The 24,322-nt window shown below is 34.7% G+C and overlaps 1 protein-coding gene across 1 annotated transcript; it reads right to left on the reverse strand.

The window, feature by feature from the left end:
- Window positions 1–2,542: 2,542 nt before the first annotated feature.
- On the reverse strand, window positions 2,543–23,649 carry LOC136031838 (uncharacterized). Its single transcript, XM_065711674.1, has 5 exons — window positions 23,570–23,649; window positions 9,756–9,985; window positions 5,049–5,228; window positions 3,619–3,887; window positions 2,543–2,831 (listed from the first exon to the last, which is right to left on the reverse strand). The coding sequence occupies exons 2-5, from the start codon at window positions 9,982–9,984 to the stop codon at window positions 2,718–2,720; spliced, it is 792 nt and encodes a 263-aa protein (XP_065567746.1). The 5' UTR covers window position 9,985; window positions 23,570–23,649; the 3' UTR covers window positions 2,543–2,717.
- Window positions 23,650–24,322: the final 673 nt, after the last annotated feature.

Genomic DNA, 24,322 nt, shown 5'->3' on the forward strand with positions numbered 1-24,322 from the left:
CAGAACGAAAATACATCCTAAGAAATCAAGGAATCTTCTCGCAAAAAAACAATATACTTCTTGCATTACAAAAAGAATTCATACAAAAGAAAAATGCATCATGAAAAATCACAAATTCTTATTACAAAACCAAAAATATATCTTAAAAAACAACATTAATTCTTATAAAATAAAAATACATCCTAAACGATCACGATTTTTCTTAGAAAATGCAATTACTTCTTAAGAAACAAACATACATCGTAAGAAATCAGAGAATGTTCATTCAAAATACAGAATATATCTCAAAAAACAAAAGATAATTCTTTCAAAACAAAAATACATCCTGAAAAATCCCAAATTCTTCTTGCGAAACAAAAATAGTTCTTACAAAACGACGTTGTCCCAAATTTGATCCTTGGTTGCACGTGCAGCCTTGTGAATCGACACTCTTTTGACTGTGCTGTATGTTAGGAGGCATAAAGATGGCCCATAGGCCTTTGCGCCCCCTTCCTAACAGTCTTTTAAGCAAAAAGACAGGTATTTTGCACCTTGCTTGAACTAGAACTCTGCAAAGGTTTCAGCCTGTGTGATTAGATAACAAAAAGGGCAAAAATAAGGTTGTGTTTTCGGAATCGGCAGAAAAGCATATTCATTTTACGCGTGTATTATTATCAAAATTTAGTTTTTAAGAGTGTCAATCTTTGTTCACAAAGGCTACCTTCTACTTAACTTTAACAATTTCTATGCCACAGATTTTGTGACTACCGAAAAGAAATGAATAGCTGTGAAAGAACTTAGCAGCCCCAAAGTCCTACTTGTTGATTATTTTGGATGAGTCCTTCAGCTCCTTCGTCATCCCATTTAATAAGAAATTGCACAGTGATTATTATGTTGAACATTCAGTAAAATACACTACTGCTACTGCTAACAACTCGCCACAGCGCCAAGCCGCCTAAGGCCAACACGCCTACGCAAGCTCTATAAAACATGATTTTAAAATTTTATTTCTCGTTAAATTAAAAAATTTTAACCATATAATCCGTCTTACGTCAAATGAACTAGTAATGAAGGTGAGGGAGCATGATGAGGAAGCAGGGGTAAGTGGGGATTAATCTGTTTGACAGAGTTGAACTGGAATGTGTTAAACTGAAGACTCGGTGTGACTTGATATTAAGTAAATGAAATGCGAATAATAATATTATCTACATAGAAAAACTATCATGTGCTTACAATGCCCGCTAATGAAGCTGTGTCATCCTTGGTCTTTAATTTTTTTTATCTCTCTCTTTTGTTTCCTCTTTTTACAATGATTCCATTTTGTTTATTAGCTTCTTCGCCCTTACTAGAGTGTAATATTGCAAGTGGGGCTTGTTTTGTTATCCTTATTTTCTTTCTCTCTGATCAGTCTTTTTGCTTTGCAAGACGGGTTTTCAAATAAATAAGATTGGCATGTTACGTGGAGCCTATATTTTAATAATTATAACAAGAATTGGATATTCGTAATTAACAATCATCCCATAGTTTTATGATTATCTACCTTAGGTTTGCCATAGGAATGATATATCGACGGATGGATGATAGACTTATCTATCAACAAGTGAAATGACATTATTTTTATACAATCCTAAAAAGGGCTTATGCCAGATTTGCTTCTTATCTGAACTATCTGTCTTGGCTTTTTTACGGTTAGCCATGCCTTGATGCTCGCAATTACTTGAATTTATTTGAAAATCAACGGATTTTTTTTTTTTTTTTAATAAAAATCAAGTACTTGTGGGCATCAAGCCATGACCAATTGCAGAAAAAGCTAAGAGATTTAGCCCGGGTGTTTAGGCAAATCTGGCAGCCCTTCTTAAGCAAGCCCTTTGCCTAAGTCATTTCACTTGTTTATAGATAAGTCTATATCTGAAAACCTATAGTTTTCCACGTCCTGGCTTGTTTTTTTTTTTTTTTCGTATTATTTCCGTCGTTTTTTTTTCAGCCTCATCATTTTGTTTTTCTAGACGAGCATTCAGGTACATAATAATAGCGTGGGACATGAATTTTATTAGCTAATAATTGCTATACTGAGTAAACTTGTTTAAATTGATTTTCTTAGAAAGAAAAAATAACTGTGAATCATGTGTTAATAATCAACTATTTTAAACTTCAGGTCAATAAGCTGTGTTCTCACTGTAAAGTCGCTGCCATGGTTTATTTTTTCTGATTTAGTGCATTTTTTGCGTTTTCTACCATTCCTTTTTTTCCTCTCTATACTATTCTACCAACTATTGGAAACTTTAGGTCAATAAGCAGAATTATCACTGGAAAAGTCGCTGCCATGGTTTCTTTTCATCTGTTTTTATGGTTTATTTTTGCGCTTTTCCAACATTCTTTTTTTTTGCTCCTGATTTCTGTTTTGTACGATGAGCTTACAAATAAACGATAATAACATGGAGCTCTTTTTCTGTTTCTCTTTCTTTCCTGCTTCATTTCTTCTCCTTTTGTGAAATAATTTCCATTAAATATCAATAGCATGGGACGCAAGGCCTATTTAAAAATAATTATTGCTATGTGTGAATATTTTTAATCGATTTATTCAAAAAGTAAAGAATAATTTTGAATTATTTGTAAGTAATGAGCTATTATACACTTCAGGTAAATACACAGACTGCTCACTGGGAAATGTCACCGTACCGGTTTCTGGTGCACTGTCATACAATTTTACAGTCAAACAACAATAACAGATGTTTTTTCTACAAAATAATCCCCCGATTAGTTGCCGCGATATATTTCAATAATTGGTCATTGTCTTCACAAAGAACAGCTTTTGTGTGGTAACATCCGATGTCGTGCCAGGCAATACCGTCCTAAAATATAAAAAAAGTGTAAATGATAAACAAAAATGGTAAAACAAACATCCATGGTTGCATGGCGTACTACTAATGCAACAAATAACAACTCATTGAGGTACAGAGACACAAGGAGCACGAATTTTGTCAGTTTCTTGGTTATTTTTACCCCAGGGTTGTGATTCCTTTGCTTTGATTTCAGGCATTGAGCTTCAATATGGGTTGATACCCAGCACCACATAACGAGAAACAGATCTTGGAGCTCAACACAAACCTGGTAAAAACCTTTTGATACTGCTTTAGTGGTTGTTGAGTACTATTTCATGTCATGCTATTTAAAAAAATTAGTTCCTAGGCTTCCCAGAATAAAGCATTTATTCAAAATGAATTCTGACCCCGTATTAGTCTCTACATCACGCTCAGTCAAAACTCCTGTTATGACGCTCCTGTTATTCTGAGCCTGAAAACGAAGTCCTGGGGACAGAAAGCCTTATGACAGGTAGGCTTGAACTGTAGTCTGCAGAGTTTTAGAGCCTACTTTATCCACTACAATAGAGCTCGACTCACTTGTTCTACGAGTCAAATCATTAGGAGCTTGAATATAAATTTTAACACACGAAAAATTATATTCAATTGGCATTTTAATCATGACGTTAATCTTCTATTTTTTTTTCTTTTTAATTTCGTACCTTTGTAACTACTCTTATGATCCGAAAAATATTCTACAAAAATTTCACGCTTTTGGGTTAGCTCAAAGTACAATAGAAAAATAATTAAAGTACTGACAAGAACAGTTTTCATATACCTTGTAAACATTGTTGAGAACTGCTAGACAAGCTTCTGTTGTTTCATTTATTTCAAATTCAGCATTATCAGGTTGAGGGCGTTTAAAGTGACCTGTTTGACTCCATGGTTGGTTCTCCCAGCCTTCAGGTTTCTTATTGGTTGGAGAAACTTTCACTCCAGAGGCAGACCAAAACCAACCGAGTACTTCAAGAGGACGCAAGTCTTCGCGATCTTCACAACCTTTGAAGTTACAAAGACGACCAGATGTCCAAATATAAGGCAGTCGTTCTGTAAAAAATGAATAAGTGAATATACCAGAAAAAGAACACAAAATTTGTTCATAAGAAAAAGCAACTAAAAAGCCCCTTGGTCATCCAAAAAATCATGTCAAAATCTATTGTACTCATTATATAATTTTTTTTTCAAAAGTAACTACTTATTGTATTTTTTTTTTTTTTTTTTTTTTTTTTTTTTTTTTTTTTTTTTTTTTTAACGTCGTTTAAATGCCCTGCTTAAATTAGTACTTATTTCTATTCATGTTTTTAGTAGTTTGTGGTTTTGTGTCTGTAAGAAAAGGAATAATAAAATATGTTACATTATCTTTTCATGCATCAATATAAAAAAAATCAAATTCTCTCCATTCTCCGTTTCGTTCGTTCGGATTTTCCGTTCGTTTAGAATTTTATCCGTCAATCATCAGAGAAAAAAACAAAATAAAATAAAGAGAAAATAGTTACTCTATTCTTCAAGAGAAAAAAAATATTAAGATACCTCAATAAGTAAAATTGAACCGAAAGATATGCTATTCATAAATGTTGTTTAGAATTGACAAATAGTAAAAGTACCCATTTCCGCTTGATCAAGCACAAGATTTTTTTTTTAATTTACTCAGAAATTTAGCTAAAACCACAACTCTCTAAGCAACAGCCACGCACAACCGATAACAGAATTTTTTCACGTTTGCTTAGAAATCTCTCAGGAAAAGCGTAAATGGAAACCACCACTAGTGGAGCAAACATTTATGATCATTTTAGCTTTTACTTCTTAGTACTATTATAACTTTAAACTGCTGATCACAGGAAAAAGTCTCCTGAGGCCAAAACAGTGCAGAGCCATGTCAGTATTTTGGAAATATCATGGTAGCAGCCTTAGCCATAACGTAGCAGTGAGCGTACCTGACTACTATATTATAGTTTACTATTATATATTATATCTAATAATATATATAAATAACATATTAATAAATAATTATAATAATTATAATCATAATTATTAATATTAATTATAATTAATTAATTATATAATTATAATTAATAATAACATTAATAAATTATATATAAATAATATAATTTCTCTATAATATATTACTATAATATTACTATATTACAGTTTAGGTATTGTATTGCACATATGATGACACAGGAAAAATTTAGTTTTTACTTTACTCACCCTTTTTAACTAGATTGAATACAATTTCATTTTCCTCTTCTGTTTCAATACTAACTGCATCCATACAGTATTTTCTGCAAAGATTTCTCGAATCTAGCCAATCATTTTTTGCATCTTTGTGCTCAGTCGTATTGCTACTTAAGAAATACCAGTGGCCATTCAATTCGAAATGTTTCGGCCCTATAAAAAAGAAGAAAGAGAATTATACTTTTTCAATATTAACAACAACAAAAACTTACCTTCTTTATTTTGTGGTTGATGGTTTAAATTACTTTTATTTTGCATTGGTTATCCCATTTCAAATAAGAAACTTTTTCCCATTCATGTGTCTTTATCACAATATCTTACTTCTCAATTCACAATATCTTACTTCTCAAATCACTATTTTGGTCCTAATGTCTGCAAATTAGCTAACACTAATTTTATATTTTATAATACATTTTTCTAAAGAATTTCGAGAAAATCACTTTTTATAAATAATAAAAATTAGGCAACATTACTACCAGTATCATTTCTGTTGCAAGGAGCCAACAGGAGGGGCACAAGGGGCCAACACACAAACATATGCTCTTTCACCATTTCGCCTTGCTCAAATCTTCCATTGTTGCCACCTCCCAATGACTTCCTACAGACTTGAAATTATTTTACAGACCAGTCCATCTTTACGGCACCAGGTAACCAGGTTGAAGTAACCAGGACAGTTAAAATAAAACTTAATTGTTTGATTGGTAAAATGAAAATTTACACGACCTTATAACATTTTATTATATTTACACGACCTTATTATACATTTTAAATAACTAGAAAAATTTAGAATCTATTTTTTATTGAAGAAGACTTAAATATTGCTACGTAGTTTTTGATCGTATGGGGAATCAAATCAAAATAGAAAACATGGAGTAAAAATCAGCACAGAGTAAGCTAAAAACACAAGGCACTAAATGCTGAAGCAGGAGCTGCTTCCCTTTAAAGGTGTAGTAATCAACAGATTGTTAATGTTTAAATTTTTATATTTGCTTATATGTTTTCACAGTTTAATGTGGCAACACTGACGAAAATGTAGCACTGTCTTAAAGACTTCTCAATTTTGAAACAACCAAAATGTTTTTTTTTCAAGAATCAATAGAATTAAGATGGGCCCTGGAGGGCAAATAATGTTACTGTTTTCATGTTCTTTGTACTTAAACACTATTTGTTTTGTAACAGTTTACAGTATCGTGTATCGTGCATCACATGGGAAACATTTCTTACAGAGGTGCCTTTGGCAAGACAAAATTGACAAGAAATTGGCAAGACAATTTCGATATTTAAGCTCACGGTAGCATTTTCTCTATTAGAACAGGGTTCTGATTGAAATATACATATAGGCTATGATTTTGTGAATTATTTAAAAATCTTATATTACAAGGCAATAATCCAAAACGTTGAACAATAAAGAAAGACAAGGCGGTTTATCAGTTAGTGAAAAAAAAGAAGGAAAATTCAAATATATCGGGATCAGCTCAGCTATCTTCAGTACAAATAAAAAGAATAAAAGTGAAAATCAAAATCCTCAGTACAATTTAAAAGACAAACCTTGAAAAACGGAAAATAAAAGAGAAGAAATTCTTTCTAAGTAACAGTGAAAAAGCAACAGTGAGTTTCGTCTTTTCATTTTTTTGATTGTCTCACAGGTTATTGAACAAAATAATTTTTCTTTGTATTTCTGCGTTTGCTCATTTTATCGGGATTAGTCAATGGGGTCTCATTATATATATTGCTAGACTCCAACTATGAGTGGGGCTAGACTCCAACTATGAGATCAGGATTAGTCAATGTGAACTCATAATATATATTGCTAGACTCCAGCTATGATTGAAGGATTAGATTGGGATTAGATGTTATTTTGGGACCTGTGAGAAGGGGCGGATCCATGATTTTCTTTAGGGGGGGGAGGGCACATAATAGGTTGCTTGGATAAATTTGCGAAATAAGGAATGCCTGCAATTTAAAGGGGACCTCTATAATTATGCGTCGTAGGTAGGTAGTGGAAATGGTTGTAAATTTAATCCTAAATCTGGTGAGGGTTAAAGTCCCAATAAATCTGTTGAAATTAAAATGGTATAAAAATATTGATACAAAAAATAGTAAGCTATAAAAACCATTCCGCCATAAAAAAAAAACTCGAAGGCTGTAAGTCGAATGTGCATGATGAGATATGTTGAGATTTTATTTCTTTTTCTCTTGCTAAGGTCTATCTACATATATAGAATGTGTTCTATAAAAAAAAAATTATATCGAGACCAGATTTGAGAGCGTTATTTGGTGAATCTATGGCATTCTCGCTTTATTGAATCAATGTACTACAACTTACACACATCAACTTAAATTAGACAGGCAGAGAGAGAATTCGATACGTCTCAGATTACAAGATCTTCTAGGTCCTTGGTTATGAAATTAGCCCTACTACGGCCTCTAGGGTTTCTAGGGTGTCCCATGGACGACGCCCTTCACTAACAATGGACTGAATTGCACACAACATGATTTATTGTATGTAATATGCACTAATCGATAATGCTTGAGAAAATCTTCTCCTTAAATTCCAGCTGATAAATAAGTATTTCAGGATTTTGACGGTATTCTCCGAATTTCCGCGTTCATCTACTTTTTTTGACAATTTTTGATAATCCAAACATGATATGGCGATAACAAATTTGACGATTTAAACTGAATCTCCGTGTGCACACCAGGAACTACATTCCAGACAGCTTGAAAGGAGTTTTAAAGTACCTTGATATCGAAGTATCCTAGAGAATAACCCAAAGATCAAATAACGATAAGAAATTTAAAAATCCAAACTGAATCTCAGTGTGCATTCCAGGAGATACATTCAGGAAACTTTGAAAGGCATTCCGAGGTACTTTGATGTCGAAGTACACTAGAGGATAAATCAAACAAAGACATGACGATGACAAATTTGTCAATGCAACTGAATCCCCGTGTACATTCCAAGAACTACATTCCGGGTAGCTTGAAAGGAGTTTTAAAGTAGCTTGATATCGAAGTATCCTAGAGAATAAACCAACCATCACATAACGATAAGAAATTTGACAATCCAAACTGAATCTCAGTGTGCATTCCAGGAGGTATATTCAGGAAAGTTTGAAAGGCGTTCCGAGGTACTTTGATGTCGAAGTACACTAGAGCATAAACCAAACATTGACATGACGATGACAAATTTGCCAATGCAACTGAATCTCCAAGTGCATTCCATGAACTGCACTCCGGGTAGGTTGAAAGATATTTCAAAATGCCTAAAAATCGATGTAAATTAACCCCAGTTGCAAACCAATAACCAGCGACACCGGGATTTGAACCCCTGTTCTCACGATTTAAAATCCAGAGCGTCAACCACTCGGCTAGGACGGTTCAAATTCCAGATTCTAAACAGCTTGAGAGGTATTTTAAAGTACATAGTTATCGAAATAACTTAGAGGACAAACCATTGAAAACACACTTGAAGTGGTATTATCACTAAGTTTACGTTACAAAACACATCTTTCAGGTTTCCAGAGTTTCCTAATCACGATTTGGATTTCACTCCCCCCCCCCTGTTCCAAATTTTTTCATCATAGTTTTTAGTGACTAGCACAGAAAAATACCCATTATGGAACTAGTCTTTTTCCTGACATTAACTTTACGTTTTATACACCATATAATACACCGCATCAAGAGGATAAGCCTCTTAGTAACATTTTTCCAAGCGAACGTGCAGTTTCAAATACAGCGATTTTTCAAATATTCAGTCTTAAACATTCTCCAAGTATGATTCGCCACAGGTTGGCAATTACCTAGGACTATGCAAAAAATCTCGCTGATGGCTCTTGTTGGACACTCAATTTTTATCCAGATAAATCTAGACATTTATTTCTAGATCCATATAAAAACTCCTTTTAAACTTGACAGAACTTTAAAAATCTTAGGTTACGTGACAGACTATCAATAGTTGCATAACAGAGGCACCTATAGCTTGGCTATATAACCGTAATTCAGTGTTGTTGTTGTTTTTTTTTTCAAAAAGCAGGTACCACCTTTTCCCTCGAGTTCAAACCGAATTGTGAACGAACTAAACTTCATGCAATAGACTCTTCTTTCTCCATTCACCATCTTGGTTGGGCAAGTAAAAAAAACATTCTTAAGGGGTTGTAAAAAGGTTGGACATGCAAAGGAGTGTTGAATTCTTAGTTTTAGTTTGGCATCTTTCGGCAGAGAGGATGCCAATGAGCGACTATATTGGGGTTTAAGAAAGTTCCACCCCCGAGTATAATTTAGCCTTGGTCGTATCCGCGTTTGTGAGCCGCTACTCCGATCCAACAGCCTAGTTTGGTAGTCAGCGGCAGTTTTAAGCTATACCAAGGCCTCGTATTGACAATTGAGAAGCCTATAACTGTTCTTAGTTCAATAGCAGGAAAGCCTATTTGTAGGCAGTTGATATAGCGTTTTTTTTAGCTGTCCAAAATTGGAATTAAGAAAACTAGTTTTACTTATATACTTCAACAGCTTACCGTTCTATGGGTAGCTTACACCTACTAAGCCAATAGTGGTGGCTTACATCTAATATACCAATAGTGGTGGCTAGTGTATTTACTCAACATTAGTGGCATCACTAATTGCTTACTTATTCGACGGTCACTTTAATAATTTTGATCCATATAAATATAAACTTACTATTTTTGCAAGATTCGGCGTTAGGTAATGAAAGAAGTCTTCCACCATCATTGACTGACGAGGTTTTTTGTCTTTGCTGCTCTAATGACTTTTTCATCATCTGAGTCGTTGTTTCAACAAGGTCTTTCTTCATCATAGTGGTTTGACGGTCATCTTCAGCCTCATCAGCAGGAGCAGTTGAAACAGTCGCAACGGTTGCTACAGCAACAAGGAGGAGATAATGGCGCATTCTTAAAAAAAGAAAATTATTGAGATAAGCATTCTGTTTCATTTTCACATTTTAGATTCTTTCACGTTCCAAATTATCTGTCTAAAAGAAGGCAAATTAGCACATTTTAACCGTAGCAATGTTACCAGAAAATACTTTCCCATGCATGAAAAAGATGAAAACCGGATCACTAAAGACAAGTTCTTTTATTTTATGGTAAGTGTTATTTGAAAAAATAATTACGTTAAGTAAATACTAATCAAAAATCCCATTCAACGATAAATGGGATTTTGCACTGATTTCTTGTTACTAAAAATTTTCAGCAAATTTATAATCACATTCGTAAACTTATAATTAGTTTACTTGATATTTTACTCTAGCTGAGGGTGGAGATGGGGAGATAGGAATTGATTTATATTAAAATAAAGCATCGTAAACCCTCCCGTACTTATCGGTTATATAATAAATACTACAAAGTTTCGACACAATAAACTGGTTATTTAACTTCTTTATTCTGTCGATCATTTGGATGGCAAAGATTAGATGGGATAATAACCGGTTAGTTTGCTTCGACTAGTGATGGGTACATAATTCTAAGTTGTAATTTTACAATTTTCCTAATAAAGTATTATATTTTCATCATATTTGTTTTATTTCATTAGCTTTATCAAAAGTTTGGGCTATATATTTGCACATTAGGGGTGGGGTGGGGTAAAGCATAGCATATATTAAATACAGTAATGGTTAGTTTACGCATTTAATATATGCTATGCTTTACCCCAGCCCCCCCCCTAATGTGCAAATATATAGCCTAAATTTGTTTCTAAACTATTAAATATCCATCATATTTCGTTTCATTTCATTAGCATTAATCGAACTTCACTTCCCGAGTGTCTATTATATAACCGATAAGTACGAACTCGCCTATAGAAAGACCATCTTTTTTCAATGAACGGCATAGAATCAGATGCCAAAGTGAAATTTGACTCGAATCAAAATATATTTGAAGATATTTTCTCTTGACTACCCGGATTCTTAATTTTAATTACCGTTGACTCATCTAACTTCCAGTAGTAAATAAAGGGTTTTCCATCGTCCAATTGTTTACTAATGACGTTTGCGAGCAATTTTCTCGTTGAAACAGAAGTGTTAGCTATCAATAATTGTAAGCTAACCATTCTCAGTGTATTACGATCGGGTGGAAAATTAGCAAAATGACAACTAAAAGTTTGAACAGATTTAGCATTTTAATCTAGCTTTTAGTTGAATTTACCAGCCAAAGGATTTGCCAACTGTAAGAAAAATTAGTGCTATTTGGCTCAATGAAACAGACTTTACGTAAATTTATATGAATTTCAGGGCTCAGTGACGGGTTTACCTAGAGCTCACAAGTGTGAAAACGTGGCTCGACCCATCTTTCTAAGGATAAGTGCTACTCTTCTTCATAGAATACCATGCATTCCAAAACACATGTATTCGTCCATGCTATTATGTTAACATTTTTTTCAACTATCTTATAAAATTAGAAGTTTTTATCAGATAGAAGGCTGTCGGTTTCACAGCCGAAGCGAGAATATGATTGCCGCACTAACAAAACGAAATCAAATCCACGGTTGGATTGCTAAATAGAATCAAGTTTTAGCAATCTAATTGTGGATTTGGCAATCAAAATTTAGCGCCAGAAGACCTTCGATCAACGTGGACTAACTTCAATGAGAAAGATTTCTCATCGGTTGTTACTATTATCCCGGATTTGAGTTGATCGTGTACGTACTTGACAAAACCGACATTCATTGAGGGGAAAACGTAGTTTATCAAGACAAAACGCCGCTGACGATAATCGCAAATATAAAGAGTCTTACCCAATAAGATCAGTACTACGATCAGCCTTTTCGAGTCTAGAAAGCGGCATTCACATTTACATTCAGCAAGACTTCCATGCCTAAACCTGTATGTCTAGCCTTGCACATGTTTAAACCAGTCCAGCTAAAGCCAGACATACATTCGAAAGCATCTCTTGACCGCAGATCAGTATTGCCAGAAGGGGAGCAAAAATACGTCAAGGCCTTTGGAAAACAACCCAAAAATACACCAGAGCCTGGTCTTATCTAGTGTTAGGCTACGTAGAGAGAAGTAAAGTAATAATTGATGAAAACTCAATCGGGGATGTTATAAACGCTCGAAAAGTGAAGTTTGGATGATGCTAATAAAAAAAAAAATATGATGAAAACATTAGTAACAATATTTTGAAAACTAACACAAAGAATTATGGATGAGGGACCTCCCAGAGCGCAGTATATTGGATATGTTGCCTAAGCTAGCTACCTTTTTTGCCCTTCAATCCCAAAAAAAAACAATTCACAAATATTGTTCACGGAATGAGACACCCATGTTTGCCTAGCAAGCCAAAGTGTTGTCTGGTTAAAGAAGTTGCTTGTCTAGTTTTGGTCTTACGAGCGCGTCACAAATTCTCGAGTGTTTTTATATAACCTACAAGTATGAAAACTAATTCAGAAATAGATAAAATGGGGAATAAACAAGACAAAAAAAGGTAAAGGATGCGGCACTAGACCCTTAAGGTCCGAACCGACTGTGCTGACCTCCGAATCAACGCCCTTCAGCCAGGAAGTGCAATGGGGGGATGAGGGCCAGCCATCATGTGCTTTTGCACACCCTTCCTGTTTACCTTCCCCAGATTTCTCCAGGTACCCATTTAGAGCTTGGGTTGACCCCGACTGAGCTTACAGAGTCACGCCACTGACCCTCCTCCAAAACCAAATAATTGGGTAACTAGGATTCCGAACCCTTGCCCTCTCGGACAAAGAATCTTAAATACAGCGCACCAATCCACTCGGCTAGGACGCCGAATAAACAAGGAAATATGATTCATCGATGCTTGGTGCATATTTTAAAGTGAGAATCCCGTACTTTTTTGGTTATTTTCTTTGTATAGCCTATGGCTGCATGAGACTATTAGAGGAGGGATGTTCCATTAAGTGAGCAGCCACTCGAGCTAAATCTGTTTGAATTTAGACTTATTTATTTCTGGTCGACAGCTGATTCACCACACCAAATAACACCAACTTGAAAAAAAATTATAACATAGCCTAGCGCTATATCTCAGAATGAGGGGGGGGAGTTATACTGAGCACGACTCTGAACACCAAATTAAGTTTTTTTTATTTTAGTGTTCAGTTCCGATAAGAAATCTTCCAACAAATTGCAGAATTTAGCGATACCAACCACTGGCGAAAATGAAAGAGCAAAACTATCACAATAAACACAAAAAATCGAAATGTGTCTCCACTTTATCCGAAAAAATTATAAGGTAGGCTACGTAGACGCGTAGGACAGAAACTAGATAGAAAAAACGAAGAAGAAATATACAGTCTGTGTTGAAACAATCTGTATCCACATTCAATACTTTTATCAAATGTGTGGAACACAATTTGTGTAACACGATTTTCAAATTGTGTTAAATTGCTACACAATTTCGAAATTGGGTTCTAACTCCCTCCCATCTCTGATAATACCAGTTATAGCCATAGCCTATATACGAAAGTTTACTGAATTTTGGGTAAAACCAGTCCATTTTTGTGCCTATTTCTCACCAGCAGTTGACTCACAATGCCCAGTAAAGCCAATAAAAAAAAATTCACAGGCATATAGCCTAAATGTCCTCACTAGTCTATAACCTGGCCTTAAGTCCTAAATCACATTGAAAATTATTGAAGATATTAGCTTAATATGTTGTGGCTTTTAGACTTTTTCTTCGGCTAAAGGTTTCGATACAGCAATTCTTATGATCATTTCAGAATTTTAAGCCACACTAGAACTTGTTTCCAATTTAAGAAATAGAAAATTCAAGTCTTTATAACAATAAAGAATAGGATTTAGAATAGGTATGAGTCTGAAAATATTTTCCTTCTTCTCCATATGAACGGCTGATGAATTTTTGAAAGTTTCACTTTAATACCGCGAAAGATTTCTAAGATCATCAAAATAGAACGACATTTGGAGAGGGACAGGGTGGATGAACATTGTTGTGGAGAGCCATCTGCACCTTTAGCCTGAATACATCAAAGCCCCAAGTCTCCAGCAAAGGAGCATATTTATTATTCATATAGTCGCAGTAAATTACTTTATAGGTCTTATTACCTTTCACAGCTTAGTTGGGATAATAACCGCTACCCTGTATTAAAATTCTCACAAGGTTACGGCATATTAGACTAGCTATGCTTCATCTTTCAAGAGTAAAAAAAAGTCAGAGAACTAAAAAAGTAAAAAAATTCAACCCACAACGCAAAAAAGTTCGATTTCATACTGAGCAAACCATTTTGTAACTGAATAGGGTCTCGTGTCCGAATAAGATTGTTCGTCTCAATATAAGTTTTTTACACATCACGAAATTGTAAGTGCAATTTTGAAAGCATTATGTCTGAGAGGGGAGAATGATATATGTCGATTTCCTTTGTCTGATTTGTTTTTGATCACAGCTTAGATACCAATATACAGTTATGAAAACTCCTATCTTGCCCATGAGAAGCTTCTCATGGAGAAGCTATCTTTATGAGAAGCTATCTTGCCCATGAGAAGCATTATTAACGTATGTTTTCATGCTCTATTAAATCGCAATACTTGTTCTAAGGTATAACCGTTGACACCCATTTCGTAAATTATTATTGGCTACCATTCCTCGAAAGAGAAATTTATCTTCTCTATTATTAGATCACGAAATGACATGATCAAGTTGAACTACTTTCTTTCTTATTTTTCTTCTTTTTTCAGTTCATTCAATCAAACATAAAATTTGCCATACGCACCAAAGACAGGTTTAAGCCATATCTAGAGCTCGTGACAATCCTTGGTAGATTTACAAGGTAGTTACAAATAAAGAAACAATTCTAAGATTAAAAATATAAATGCTAACCCTTATGATATTAAAAAGTGTGTATTTTATTGGTAAAATTGTTAATCGACTCTAAATTTGTGATGCTCAGTTAGCGAAAACGCTGCAAATGATGATTTGTAACTGTTAGTTCAGGGGACTGTAAGTTCCATGTATTTGGTTTTCGGTCAGGGCGATTCCAAAGTAATACCAAATAATGTGATAGAGCTAGAGGGGGAAAATAAAAAGAAGAATGAAAAAGTGTGTGACACTTTGGATGTAAAGGAAGATTTATTTTGTGACGAAGAATTAGTGACAGTAGTTAAAGGATTAAAAAATGGTAAGACGCCAGGTCCCGATAGTGCGGTAAATGAGATGTCAATGGTGTATTTTTTATTCCGATCCGATTCGGTTTCAAAATAATCAGTTTCGGGTTATTATTAGCCGAGGTTCGTCCTTTACTAGGTTGCAGCTACCACTGCAGCCACGACGTACTGGAATATATCTCCATCTTCAAAAACAGCCGAACAACCTATGTTGCAAAAAACAACAGTCGATTTGCTCAGAGTGAAAAATTCTTCACTTTCCTCCACCATGAATAAGAATAAAACCAGAAACAGTACTTGTATGATATACCCCCTACCTAATATTCTTCGAATATGTTTCTCTGACGCTCAATCCTAACGAAATATAACAAAGTAAGATAAAAATATAATGTATTAGAAACAAATTTGGGCTATATATTTCACATTAGGGGAGGGGGGGTAAAGTATAGTGGATCTGCATACCTAATGTGTTAGGTATAATCAATCTGCATATTAGGTAGTAAGAATTGTTTTCCAACTTCACACTGTCCAAGTACTTTACCCATACCCCCCCCCCTAATGTGCAAATATATAGCCCAATTATATATTTTCCATCTATTCTGTCACTTCTCTTTGTCTTGCCTCATGCTAAGCTAAAATAAACTAACGAAAAAATCGGTTCTATAATGCATCAATGAATGAACAACTTGAGCATTGGGGGGTTTATCATACAAGTACCCCAGAAACTGATCTTCTTTATGAATGTTCCTCTTTCCTTAATAGACTCAAATTAAAATTTCTAATTTTTGCTCATCAGAAACATGAGCTCGGGGTTCAGATCTACCAAATTTCGCTTTGTTGTTAGAAAGGCTTCTTACACAGGGTATGCATAATTTTAATAGGGCTACCATAAGATTTCTAAGCGTATCCAAAGAACTCTTTGCTCTCGACACTACATGAATTTAAATGAGAAAAGGAAAAAATAAAAGAAAACCTCTCGTTTCAAGAACTTACTTTTTAAACTGTACTTCAAAAATTACTCCCCCCCCCCTAACCTGGGTACTCTTTGCATAGTCTACCTGGTGAAAGGCAATTGAATTTAAAACTTTTTTTATAATTTAGAAGTATGCCGGAAGGAACTTCGATCTTGTGCATTTGACTATTATACTGGTGACCAAGTCTCATAACTATCATTACGTCATTGAAATATGAAACAAGAACATAGAATGACTCGACAGAGTACAATGTGTCAACTGCAACAATTTATTACACCTTTGGGTTAACAGAATCTAATTATTCTAGATCTTTTTCTATGGCTTTAATTAGGCATATATTCCGTCTGAAACAAGCTATTTCGCCACAAGCCCGAAGCTGTGAATGCACCAAAATAACAAGATACTTACGTCACGGGAATCATTAGTCTCGGATTCATCAAAATTTTTATTCTAGAATTGCATTCAAAAGCCCTTATTGAAACCTGATTCAATTAATTATTACTTTATCATGTTTTATAGCTCAAGAAGCTTCAGTTCGTTCTTTGACAGATTGAATAATTATTGATATGTTCATCTTTCAGTATTAGATAACAATATGTTTGGTTAGTTCCAAAGGCCTTATAAGTTGGAAAGATTTCCTTTTTTTATCATTTGATTTTGATATAAGTTCATTTTTATATTCCCAGTGCTAAATCGAGCATACTTGCGTTTTCAATAGGTTATAGCAATTAATGGAAATAAGCTTTGTTGAACACGGGGTTAGACTTTCTCTGAGAAAAGATACGACTTGCTTAAAAAATCAGAATATTCTCCTTTTCAACAATTTTTTTACTTAGTTTAAATACATTTAGGATCTTGAGCATCCTGTACACAAAATTTCTAAAATTTAATTCGATAGGTGAAGTTTTATTAAATTTCGGCTATAAAGCGATACCAAAATTTCTGCTTTTTTGTTGCTATAGTAAAACCGTTAGAGGACAGAAAATAGCATACAAAACTTTCGCCTCGAATGCAATGATAATAAAACAGTTCGTGGTAGCGAACTGTAAGTAGAGCGACCCGGCTCAATAGTAACGAAACTAAAAAAAAAAGAATTTTGATACCAATCAATGCATAAAAAATCGGAATTTTAGACTGATTTTAAATATACAAGTTTCATCAAGTTTAGTCCTACCCATCAAAAGTTACGAGCCTGAGAAAGTTTACCTTATTTTCGAAAAAAGGGGAACACCCCTAAAAGTCATGGAACCTTTAATAAGAGTTACACCATCAGATTCAGCGTATCAGAGAACCCTGCTGTAGAGGTTTCGAGCTCCTATCTGCACAAATATGGATTTTTGTATTCTTCGCCAGAAGAAAGATCACGGATGCGTGTTCTTTTTTTTTCCAAGAGTGACCGTATCAACCCAGTGGTCCTATAATTCGCGAGAAGGCGCATTCGAACGGACATTAAAAGTTCCAGTGCCCTTTTTAAAAGACAAAAAAAATTGGAGGGCAACTAGGCCCCCTCCCACGCTCATTTTTCTCAAAGTCACCGGATCAAAATTTTGAGACAGTCATTTTGTTCAGGATAGTCAAAATATCTAATAACTTTGTCTTTGAGGACGATTTAATCCACTACCATCCCCTGGTAAGCTACATGTTAAGAACTTTGCCCATTGTTTACATATATTATTTGTTATTATAATTGTTTTTTAAAACAAAGAAAATATACAAAATGGAGAAAACAAAAAGCTATAACCAACAAAGATAATTTTAAGCCTATTTGTAAGAACTAAACGAAGAAAATTTCAGCAGACCTTTTCTAAGCCGTTTTCAGTGTTAAAAAAAAAAAAAAACTATCGTTTGGAAATAAAATTTAAGATAAAGAAAAGCTGTTGGAAAACGAAAAAACAAAGGAAAAGAACATTCAAGATTAGATAGGACGAGAACCTTTTCCATGCCGGTAGGGTGGCCGGCGTTTACCCCTCCCCCGCGAAATACCCCCCGCTGAAAATACTCCCCCCCCCGGTTTCTTCGTTAGTTTCTTTCAGCTTAGCGCGAGACAAGACAGACAAGTGACAGAATAGATGAAAAATATATTTTTATAGATTTGTTTTTATAGAATTTTAAAACAAAGCTTATTATTCTAATTAAACGGCCATTGTCTTTCAGGAATCGTTTTTTAAAGAATTGGGACAAAAAGTAAAAAAAAATAGCGTAAAGAGCAATGTCTTGTGGAAGGGACGGCTCCTTTCATAAGACGTAATGATTTCTGTTCCTTTTAAGTTTTGATATTGCTCCTTACTTTCAGTTGAAAAAACTTATTTTTTTATTTACTTAATTTCTGATCATTTTTGAATAATAACGGGAAATCCGACTCTCTGAGTGAAAACAAATTTCGGCTGTATATTTGCACATCAGGGGGAGGGGGGTAAGATATAGTGGGCCTGGATGCAACATGTGTTAGGTACAATTATTCTGCATATTATGAAGTAAGAATTGTTTTCAGACTTCAAACGGTCCAAATACTTCAAGCTCCTCTTATTTAAAAATGTAGCCCAAATTTCTATATTTCCCATCTATTCTGTCAGTTGTCTTTGTCTTGTCTCGCGCTAAGCTGAAAGAAACTAATTGAGAAACCGGCTTGTTCTCGAGTTTTAACACAGCGTAAACTAGAGATAGTGGCGTGTAACACACGAGTACCAAAATTCCTCCCCCTTACGGAAAAAAACAAAGCTTATTAAATTCTCAAATTTCGAAGCCTTATTTCCCATAGGGGGGGGGGTATTCACTGGAGGGTTATTTTCTGCGGGGGTATTTTTTGGGGAGGGGGTATTTCCTAGGAGGAATTTTCCTCGGGGATATGTAATTTCTGGGGATGTTTTTGCCAAGGGTATTTCCTGGGGAGGGGGCTATTTTCTGGGGGGAGGGTATTTTCCGCAGGAGGTGGTATTTTCTGTAGGAGGGGTTATTTCCGATTTATATTTATAACCAATTTATAACAGAGTAAAGATCGGTGTATACTATTAGCCCCTTTTATGCATTATAAGCATTTTAGGGGATAGACTTGTTGCTATTATCTTCGTTAAGCCGAAGGCGAGAACAAATAATCAAAAATCATTAATGTTAAGTTATTTCTGGGCACATACCAATATACATTGAATGAGACCCAAAATGGTACCATGAAACTCTTCACAAAATCAAATCCTTCTAAAAATGTGAAGTTTGACTCTTGAAGTTTGAAGTTCGACATTGTGAAGTTTGACTCTTTCTCTTGACTTTACTTTTTAAAGCAGTACAAAACCTTAGCGTAAAGAGCCGGGGGTTAAGGAGGAAAAGCCCCTTCCATATACGGAGTAATATATGTTCGTTTTAAGTTTTAATGTCGCTCCTTACTTTCAGTTAAAAAAAACATGTTCTTTATTATTATTATTTAAGAATTAACGACGCTTCTTGACTACTAAGGTCTCTGCGTCGGCCCTGCAGTGCATTCCTGCAGCGTAATTCGATCTCTGGGTCCCGTATTACCAAGCTAAGGTCAAATCCACTGCGCCACCACAGGACAAAACATGTGCTTTTATTTAATTTCTGAACGTTTTTGAATTAATGCAAGTTTTGATTTTGCTCTCCGCACATAAATAATGAAAACGAAATTTGCACATTATTTTTTTTTTTTGCTAAATGGCTTTCTCATAGTTTTAATCGAACGATTTTGAGAAAAAAAGCAGCGGGGGAGGAGACCTAGATGCCCTCCAATATTTTGATTACTTAAAAAAGCAACTAGAACTTTTGATTTTTTACGAACGTTTTCATTAGCAAAAAATATACGTAATTTACGAATTAACTTACGTAACGAACTTCTATTATAGCATGTTTTTATTGCGTATATGAGGGGGTTAAACCCCTCGTCAATACCTCGCTCTTTACACTAAAACTTGAATTTTGTCCCAATTCCTTAAGAATGACCCCTTAATCACAAAGGCCGTAGAATAAATAGTAGAAATTACTAAAAATATTTTAGCGTAAAGAGTGAGGTATTACGAGGAGGTGAAACCCTCATATGCGTAATAATTTCTGTTCGTTTAAAGTTTTAATGCTGCTCCTTACTTTCATTTGAAAAAAAACTTTTCATATATATTTTTTCATTTTTGTAAAAAATGCTAGAATGTCCTGCACCCCCTTCACTGAAATTCTCTTCCCCCATGAAGAATTCCTCCATGGAAAGATCCTCCCACGTAACCCCCCCTCAACTTCTCCCCCCCCCCGAAAAAAAAATAAACCCAAAAAATTCCCCTGAAAACGTCTGTACATTTAAATAGCCATTAGTATATGTAAACAACGGTCAAAGTTTGTAACTTATAGTCCCTCCCATGGGGACTATGGGGGAATAAGTCGTCCCCAAAGACATAGTTATTAGGTTTTTCGACTATGATGAACAAAATGGCTATCTCAGAATTTCGATCCGATGACTTCGGGAAAAAATGAGCGCGGGAGGGGGCCTAGGTGACCTCCAGTTTTTCGGTCACTTAAAAAGGGAATTAGAACTTTTAATTTCCGTTAGAATGAGCCCTCTCGCAACATTCTAGGACCACTGAGTCGATACGATCACCCCTGGGAAAAAAAACAAACAAACAAACAAACAAATAAGCCGTGATCTGTCTCCTGGCAAAACATGCGAAATTCCACATTTTTGTAGATAGGAGCTTGAAAAATCTACAATAGGGTTCACTGATACGCTGATTTTGATGGTGTGATTTTCGTCAAGATTGTATTACTTTTAGGGGGTGTTTCCCCCTATTTTCTAAAATAAGGCACATTTTCTCAAACTCGTAATTTTTGATTGGTAAGACTAAACTTGATGAAACTTATATATTTAAAATCAGCATTAAAATGCAATTTTTTTGATATAAATATCAGTGCAAAATTCCGTTTCTTGGAGTTTCGGTTACTATTGAGTCGGGTCACTTCTTACTACAGTTCGTCACCACGAACTGTTCTGATATTTTCTGTTCGTTTTGACGTTTAATGTTGCTTCTTACTCTCAGTTGAAAAAAACTTGTTTTTTATTGAATTGCTGATCGTTTTTAGATAATATCGGGAAATCCCCCTCCACGGAAAATCCCATCCCCCAAAAGAGATCTTCATGGAAAGATTCTCCCACGTAACTTAAATTAGCGATAGTTACGGAGCGAATTTTGTAAAGCATAGTAACAAAACGACCAAAGAGGTCCAAACTATTTTTGTGAAAGTGAGAGTCACAAGTTGAGCAATTCTCAAATGACTGAAATTAATGAAAGAAAAGATGTTTAATATATATACGTAGTAATTTATGTTCGTTTGAAGTTTTAATGTTATTCCTTACTTTCAGGTGGAAAAAACTTATTTTTATTTAATAACAAACACAAACCGAACAAATACAATATCTTTGGTTTATTATCACATAAAAATCATAGTTATAAAGCTGCTTAAGGTAAAATTAAATGCTAAGATTGGCCGGAAAATAATACAAAGAAATTATTTCTTATATTAGCCATTATTTTACTAAATTCGAAATTTAGCGTAAAGAGCAAGGTATTGACGGTGAATATCCTCATATACTCAATATGACGAGGTTCGCCCCATCGTCAATAACTCACTCTTTACGCTACAGTTCAAATTTTATTCCAATTCTTTAAGAATGACCCTTGAATCACAAAGGCCGTTTAATTAGAATAAATAGCTCCTTTAAAAGTACTGAAAATACTTTTAGCGTCAAGAGCAAGGAACTGACGAGGGGACAAACGCCCTCATTTACGCAATAATTTCTGTTCGTTTTAAGTTTTAATGTTACTCCTTACTTTCAGTTGAAAAAAACTTTTTTTTTATTTAATTTCTGATTGTTTTTTAAATAATGCTGGGAAATCAAGCGCTCCCTTCATGGGAATTCTCTTCCCACGCGAAAAATTCCTCCATGGAAAGATCCTCCCACGTAACCTTCTCCCCCTGACCCCCCATAAAAATCCCCCATGAAAACGTCTGTATAATTTCCAATAACCAGTACTAGGCTATATGTAAACAATGGGCAAAGTTCATAACTTGCAGCCCTTCCCCCGAGGACTGTGTGAAATTAAGTCGTCCTCATATTTCGACAATGCTGAACAAGATGGTTAACTGAAATTTTGATCCGGTGACTTTGGGAAGAAAATGAGCATGGGAGGGGCCTAGTTGCCCTCCAATTTTATGGTCACTTAAAAATGACACTAAAACTTTTAATTTCCGTTCGAATGGGCCCTCTTGCAAAATTCTAGGACCACTGGGTCGATGCGATCACCCGTGGGGAAAAAAACAAATAAACACGCATCCGTGTATCTTTCTACTGTCAAAAAGTGCAAAAATCCACATTTGTGCAGATAGGAACCTAAAAAGTCTACAATAAGGTTCTCTGATACGCTGAAACTGATGGTGTGATTTTCATCAAAATTATATGCCTTTTAGGGGGTGTTTTCCTCTTTTTTGAAAACAAGGCAAATTTTCTTAGGCTCGTAACTTTCGATGGGTAGAACAAAACTTCATGAAACTTATATATTTAAAATCAGCATAAAAATTCGATACTTTTGAAGTATATATTGGTATCAAAATTCCGTTTTTTAGAGTTTCAGTTACTATTGAGCAGGGTCGCTCCTTACTTATAGTTCGTTACCACGAGCTGTTTGATAACCAAAACACCCAAAGGAAGAAGAAGAAAACAATTTGCTGTAGTCATGGACTAAATTCTTTCTTCTTGATTTCTTTTTGAATCATTGGTCTTCTTCTTAATTCCTTCATTCATTCTTCTTAATTAATTAAAAACTGCATCATGTAAATAATTATAATAAACTTTTCTAAATCAAAATTTTGGCAGAGATATTTATTTTCTTGCTTGCGATATTTTGACGATCTCATACTAGTTCACTTTAAAATTTTATCTGAGACAATGTGGAATATTTTATAATCCGATTTTCAACCTTTTTTAATTCATTTCTTTTCATGCCTTAAGCAGATCTCTCTAAAAATAAAATACAAGGCCTGAATTTTTTTTATTTAAGCAAGGCTTATCACAAAAAAAGGCATCTGGTGACCTTTACAAGGAATGCCTTTAAATGCTGCCAAAATCTCATCTCAGAGGACACTTGCTATCTTTTTATTTTATTTTTTTGTTTCTTTTGTAAAACCTATTCATGCGTTGGTGCATATCCAGAACCAAAGGTCAAAAGCCCGGAATCCGTCTCGCTAAGTTGAGGGTCTTCTTGTCAGCCGCATCTGCAGCAGCAGATACAGGAGCTGTCACAATCCCCGCCATGCAGCATCATCAGGCTTGAGATATGGGGGCTCATATAGCAAAATATTTTTTGTCGATGCAGGGTATTTAAAAAATATCTGTATCCGGCTGCCATAAAATCTATGATGGCGCCTATTACCTCTGATTTTTCTGAAGGGATTTTTTCCAAGGTCGGTCAGTTAGTGAAAGGCGGACTCTGGCCAAGTCATCGGCGTGCTCCTAATCTAAAAAGTAACAAGTGTTTTATAGTTCCAAGTCAAGTAAGTCAACATCTGGATACTCGTGATGCCTTTTTTATATAGATGAAATTTATGTTTAATTTTTGATTTTATATTGGTTCAATTTTTTGGTGAATATATTTTATATTTTTGGTGAATATTTTTTTTATAAAAAATTTTCGTTAACTACAGTTTTTGCTATTTAATTTTTCCCAAAGAAAGACTATTCAAAAGAAGAAATGTAGATCCATAATATCGTCTTTATTGAATGGGAAAACATTGATATATCAAAGAATCCAGATATTACTGAAAACCAATCAAAAAGTAAAACTGATTTAGACGCGACTGCTGGAATTTTCTTTTGTATTTTCCTTAGTGATTGAATTGAGCGCTAAATCATTGAGAAGAAACGCAAGGAATCGAACCGAGCTATCCCTCTATTTTTAACTGACGTTGCAGGGAAGATAATACCTTGTTTCTTTGTTACGTAAAATCAGAAGTCGTGTTCATTGCGATGGATTTGCCTCACTGATAGCCAAGGAAAGCCTGTCGTTTTCAAAAAGGATGGTTTTCATTGGCTGTCAGTGTCGAAAATCAATTGCTATCGATTGCAGTAACCTTTGTTGAACGCGGGGATTATGTGACCTTAAATACTGCTTAATTTTGCGTTAGAC

Source organism: Artemia franciscana, chromosome 10, assembly GCF_032884065.1.
Source record: "Artemia franciscana chromosome 10, ASM3288406v1, whole genome shotgun sequence".
Classification (NCBI taxonomy): Eukaryota; Metazoa; Arthropoda; class Branchiopoda; order Anostraca; family Artemiidae; genus Artemia; species Artemia franciscana.